The 6,496-nt window shown below is 31.6% G+C and overlaps 1 protein-coding gene across 1 annotated transcript; it reads left to right on the top strand.

The window, feature by feature from the left end:
• The first annotated feature begins 1,322 nt into the window (after positions 1-1,322).
• Positions 1,323-6,221, top strand: LOC106463760 (small nuclear ribonucleoprotein F). Its single transcript, XM_013923824.2, has 3 exons — positions 1,323-1,395; positions 3,443-3,568; positions 5,948-6,221. The coding sequence occupies exons 1-3, from the start codon at positions 1,390-1,392 to the stop codon at positions 6,077-6,079; spliced, it is 264 nt and encodes an 87-aa protein (XP_013779278.1). The 5' UTR covers positions 1,323-1,389; the 3' UTR covers positions 6,080-6,221.
• Positions 6,222-6,496: the final 275 nt, after the last annotated feature.

Genomic DNA, 6,496 nt, shown 5'->3' with positions numbered 1-6,496 from the left:
TGATAACAGGATGCCCAGCTTATGAAGACATACCTGAAAATGTGTCAGAGTTCGTGAAAGTGTTATCTGAAAGGATGGATGATATTCACCATCAAGTGCGTTCAAACTTGAAAACGTCTGCTGATTCGTTGAAGTTATCTTATGATAAGAGATCTACTGAAGTCAGCTTTGTACCAGGAGACAAGGTGTGGTTGTATAATCCCAGGAAGACCAAAGGGAAGTCTCCTAAGTTGTCATTTCTATGGGAAGGCCCATATGACATAGTGTATCGTCTCTCAGACGTGTCACCTGAAAAAACCACTGTCGAAAAAGAAACTCTACTCGGTTTTGAGAAGGGAAACAGTGAAGCCCTTGATGAAGTTACTACGACTGATGTGACTGTTACCAATGATAGGACGTTTCCTGATGAAGCAGATGAACCCCACTTGAAGCAGAAGCCAACGAGACGGAGACCAGTACGGAATAAGATAGGTCCCGTAAAATTAAGACTTTGTTGAATTTTGATTTTGTGTTTTTAAATTCTGTACATATAATTAAGTTATTGTTAATTGTTTATTGGTGTAATGTAAGTGGCTATTGTTCGGGACGAACAATACTAAGGAAGGGGCAGTGTTACGACAGCGGTGGTCACGTGACGCTAGTATCACGTCATATTCTCGAAGGTTCGGGAAGCCTCGAGTGTTTACTAGATATGCGGTATTCTTGTATATATAAGACCGGTAAGAAGTGACAGCAAAAATGTAATTGAATTGCAGACAGAGATACAGACGACAATTGAGCCAAGCGCGTGAATCGTTCGCTCGTTATGAAATATAGCGTTTGTTTAAGTTATCGCGTGACTGTGGAAATTAAGTGTATTGCAAAGTTGTATTGAGAAAGAATAAACTAGTTTTATTTAACAAAGGACTTGTATCGCTAAAGTTTCTTCGAAAAGAATTTTTACGGAAAATTAACTAATGACCAGAGACGTAACAGTACAATTATTACCGAGTAACCGAACTTGTAATAACTGTCGCCTTTAAAATAATTGCATTTAACTTTCTTGTTATGAAAAAACTAAACAATCATGAAATATTCACTCACAAAATTAAAAATACCTACACTAAACAGTCTTTTATATCTGATAGACTGAATAGAAAGTCTTTAGTTTAAAAATAATAGTATATTCCTAGAATTTTTATTCGGTTTGTTATTTTCACTGGTATAATTTACATTCAAATTTATTATATTATTTACGTTTTAGATATTATTTATTGTATTTCTCGTAAAATTATATTAATTAAGAAATTTATTATAATAATGTTACTCTCTATGCCTCTAGATGTCTCTACAGATATCATATTTAGTATGCCTTTGAATTTGAAGTAGCGTGTTACATTGTGTTTCATAATGTCGGTAAGTTGGAAGTTAATTTTAAAAATATGTGTTATTGTCTATAATTTTTTTTGTTTATCGGATATGCATATTATTGTTAAAGTGTTTTGAGTTTCTAAACAACGAATAACAAAATTATCTGTTTATAAACCGGTTCGCCGAGGCCGTACGGCAGTAGGCTTATAAGTTACTCTACACTCACAATTTTACAGTTTACATCAACGTGTTTAAACAGTTACACGTGTCTTTATATATATTGTGTTAGTCTTGTACAGGTCAATGATGTACTCAGGATTTCGTCAGGGGAATTTCCAAATCAGACGTAAAAGGGTGTGCTTTAATTCTAAATCTAAAAGTAATACAAGTTGCAACACACGCTGAAGGCAGATTAAAGAGGGAGGAGAGGATGTTTTGTGGGGTCAATCCCAGAAAATTTTTGAATAGACTCCTCAGGTGCTAGGTTCTGAGCTTTTAAGTCCTAAATATTTTATGTTGTTAGAAAGGGGAGGAATGTGTTATGTTTAGTAAAAATTTTACGATGTGCAAGAGCCAAGAGATGTACTAGCTTGCCTCCCCCTCTGTATTGGCTCATCTTTGCAAAGTTCTTATGTATTACATCACTTTGAAATAGAATGAATAGCATGAAATATCTTCATAAGGTATATACATCTTTATCCCATTCACCATAGGATCTCACTTCTACCCTTTCTCCATTTGGCTAAGAGGTCAATTGAACCTGAAAGAATAGTAGGAAATAATGACAATGAAAAATAATCTGGAATCGGTTACAATGTTTTTATAATATCAACATCTTGATGAGCATATTTCAGAGTGGACTGCACTGTAAACTAAAACTTAATGACACACATCATATGGCATCAGTTACCCAAATTTACCCCTAGAAATGTTGAAAGGAAATATTCTGGATAAATTATTATAATGATATTGTAAAAAATTGCTGGTTGAATTCAGATAGGGCAGTTCTATAAACTAAATAACACATGTTATTGAACTATTTTCTTGGCCCTTTACAACAATAAAAAAAAAAAGTTCTAAAGTCAGATAAGGATTTTTATGTAATATCAAAAAACACTACATATGAATATATTTTTGCCTGGACCTGGCAGTAATTAAAACTTAATGATACAAATCACATGCAAATGTAATTTCTACTAATAAACAGTGCCTATACCAATACTATGCCTGTCAAATATAAGCTGGTCTGGTGAGCCCTGATATTGGGTAAAAGGCATCATCAGCATTGGATGTGGTAGGTATAGTGTGTTTTGCATATTGTTACACAATTCTCTTTGCTTTCACATTTAAGTTCTTGATAAAATATATGTTTGGAATTTACAACACCCTGGATTAGAGAATGTTTTTTGTTTTCTTTTACTATTTTTAACTAAATTACTTCAGTCTATGGTCTTTCAAAACACTATTTTACCTATTGATCAAGAGCTTAATTTTTAATTAACAGTACAGGATGTATTGGCTTACTTGTTTTTTTTACTAATTTTTGATTGCTTAATTTATTACACTAAACAGATAGTCAATTCTACAAATATTTTTACAGTCTTTTGTTCTTTTAATAATTGACAACTAATTTAAGTTTTGGTCACCAATGAATGAGAAGTTCACACTATGCCCAGAAATGTTTCTGTGTGACTGCTATGAATTTGGTGCCTCTGTTAAACTAATAATCTATTTTGAGAATTCAAATAATAAATTATAAGCACATTAAAGTGATTATGAAGACTGACTCCTTTGAACAATCTGTCGAGCAGCGTTGCCAACTGGTAAGAGTTTAGAAATCTTGCATGTTTTGTCTGTTCATTTGAACTGACTATTGCACTTTACTTGGCTTAATATTTTTTTTTAGATTTCAATATTTAATGAACTTTCACCAATATTAATTAATACAATAAGTTATTCTTTGCTTAATGATGTTAGAATTTATTTATTGCTCAATTAGTGTAAAGGTGCTTGAACTGTATTTTAAGGTAGTAAATATGAATGTCTAAATGATTTTTAAATGTGAAACACAGTTTTATTGATTTTCCTTTAGAGTTTACCTCTCAACCCAAAGCCTTTCCTGAATAGTCTAACTGGAAAACCTGTGGTTGTAAAACTGAAGTGGGGAATGGAGTACAAGGGTTATCTTGTATCTGTGGATGGTTACATGAACTTACAGGTAATTATATCTGCAGGCTGATCTACACAGAAGAAGAGTTTTATAAAGACTTGCACCACAAATTATTAAATTCTTCTCTGTATTTATTCAGAAATTTATGTAATTCTGAAGCGAGGTTATCAAATTATTTAATGGTACCTCATCTATCATAGCATGAAAACCTTGTAGGCCCATTGCTTGATTTCTAGAAAAAAGTACTGGATCATTGTTTGCAGGCAAAGGTAGAGTTATGTAAGATTACAGTTTAAACATTATTGAGTGTGCTATTTAAAATGAGATTAAAGAGAGCAGTGTAGTTGACTGCACTGTTCAATTATCAACTGGCTGTGCAACTGAAATAGTCTTAAGATAGTGGTGTTTCTGTCTTTAGATAGGAAAAATAATGTATAACAGCTTCCTGATCTCGTATCTGGAGAGATCCAGTAGAAATTAAGCACTGCTTAGGCCACGAGATCTGCTAAAATTTCATAGTTAGTTAGTTATTGAATTCTTAGGTGACATTTCTAGCTAAAGACTTACAAAAATTAAATTTTGTTTGGTTTTCTAATTGTTTATTTGTTTAGTCTGTGCCAATGGGACTTTTTGTATTTCTGTTCAGCACTAAAAATTGTTTGGACAATGACATAAAGTTTAAACATCATTTGAAGTTAATACTTTTTATGTAAAAGTAAATGAAGTTTAATTCTGTAATTTGGAATTGATGTTTGTTGGCTTAAAACTTGCAGAATTCTCTCATTTTGTCTGTAAGTAGACAAGAATATGGAAAATGAGTTACAATATGGAAAAATGATAACGTGGTTGATAGAACATGGAAAAAGACTTGTTTCTTAGGTGAGATGAATATTGGTATTGTGGAGAAAGAAAATTATGTGTGTATAATTATTGATGCTTAAAACCTTTTACTAAATATTTGGTGGTTGTAATGAAGATAGTTAATTACATATTTGTGATCTATTTATAGAAATTTTAATTTTAAAGTAAGAACCTTGTTACAGTCACGCTGTTAAGGCTTTATTTAGAGCAATAGTTCTCAAGATTTTTTTCTTTGTGGGCCATTGGCATTGTTTTTTGTTTTGTTTTTTATCTCAGCAGACCACAAAGGGATCTATACACTTTCTTTCCATAATTATGCAACCTCTCCACGGACTACCTGAACCATTGAGAACTGCTAATATATATTTTCTGCCCCATTATTTCAATAAGAATAAAGTTATGCAAAAAGAGTATCAAGACAGGCTACAAGAATAATATCTAAATTTTAAACCATAAAAAAAAAAGGTTTGGGACTGGATCTTTCCCAAGACATAATAGAAGTAAAGATAAATACAGATGTTTTAGGTTGATAGAAGCTTGTAGGTCTGAACTTGAAAGTATTTTTGAATGAATAGAACCTGAATATTTAATTCAATAAGTAAAAGCTCTGAAAACACAGACAATATATTTTTGTAGTAGTATTTGCTGTTGAAGTTACAAATTGGTTGAATAAATTGTCCAGTGACTTGGTTTGCTTTTAGTTTAAATTTATGTGGACCTGTGTTGAATTAATATATTAATCTAAAAGACTACATTTAGTTCAGTCGGTTGTTTTTATGGCTGCAAGGTTGATCTGGAAGATCTAAGGGGCTTCTTATGGTATTTGCAAAGAATTTGGGAAAAATGGAGAGCAGTAAACTGGCTTTGTGTTCTTTCATCAGTGTGCTGTGTTATTTATGTTTGATTTGGATACCTTTTTTGAGTAGTAAATTATCCAGATTTCTGTTGTTGATAAGATTCTGAGTAAGACTGCTACTGTGGAAAATGTTTTGAAGCAGAAGAACTCCAGTATTTTTTATGAGAGGACAACTATTTAGAAAATGTGATTCACATGTAAAAGTGGTGCGTGTGGGTGTGGCAATTCAGAATTGAGTGAGAAAAATATTAGTGTTGTGGTAAAGTAAAAATCTTTGAATATACTTTTATTAAAAACTTGCATAATTATAGGATGTTTTTATAAGTTTTCTCTACAAGAGGTTGAAAGCTGTTTTCTTGTTTAGTAGTATTGATATATCTTTTGGAAGAGTGTGTATTCAGTTTTTGTCTGCTTTTTGTAAGAAAATTATAGCAATATGTAGCATTAATGGTAACAGAAGACTTTCAGAGGAATGCATCAACATGGATCCACATATATGTAAAAGTGTAACATTCTATGAAAGGGCCATATAAGAACATTCTGATTTGCACAAAAAAACTAATAAATGTTTGTATTCTTACTCTGGCAAAACTGAAGTTTTCCAGATAATTTTGCTATAAGTGTTTTCTATGACAATAACTTAATTTATATAATAATGGTAAATCTTTCCATTCATTATAATTTAGATATTGTCTAATTATATTTTTCAGCTGGCAAACACTGAAGAATACATTGATGGTAACTGTACTGGGAATCTTGGGGAAGTGATGGTTAGATGTAACAATGTCTTGTATATCCGTGGGGCAGAAGAAGAGGAAGAGGATGGAGAAATGAAAGAATAACCATCATAATGGACTTTGTATGTGAACAGTAATTCTACTGACTTTGTTACCCATTTTGGGTGTGTAAAATAGTGTCATTCAAACATACTTGTCATTTCATTAAATAAAATAAAAATAATTTGGTTTTTTATTAAAACTTTCATCTGTTGTAGAAGTTTATTTATATCCTAGGATAAACCCATCCCTAAAAACAAAAGTTTTCAAAAATAAAGACATTTTATACAAAATAAGTAACTTAAGGAATGATTTTAGTACCAGATGAATGACTGTTTATGTTTAGTGTAAGCTATATAGAGTTACAAGCTGAAATATCTGTCAACTGATGGGGAATGTCTAAACTTAATCAAAATAATGTAAGTTTAACAGCAATAATATATTTCAAGGTAATAAGTTGAACATAAACTTTATCTCAAAATT

The sequence above is a fragment of the Limulus polyphemus genome, unplaced genomic scaffold, assembly GCF_000517525.1.
Source record: "Limulus polyphemus unplaced genomic scaffold, Limulus_polyphemus-2.1.2 Scaffold1475, whole genome shotgun sequence".
Taxonomy (NCBI): Eukaryota; Metazoa; Arthropoda; class Merostomata; order Xiphosura; family Limulidae; genus Limulus; species Limulus polyphemus.
The sequence above is the reverse complement of the archived record's forward strand: the minus strand, read 5'-3'. Positions and strand labels throughout refer to the sequence as shown.

What these genes read in the sequence shown, in the direction of transcription:
- LOC106463760 (XM_013923824.2), top strand. An exon ending in ATGGTTACATGAACTTACAG is followed by an intron (nt 3,569 to 5,947) that starts GTAATTATATCT and finishes TATATTTTTCAG; the next exon opens with CTGGCAAACACTGAAGAATA.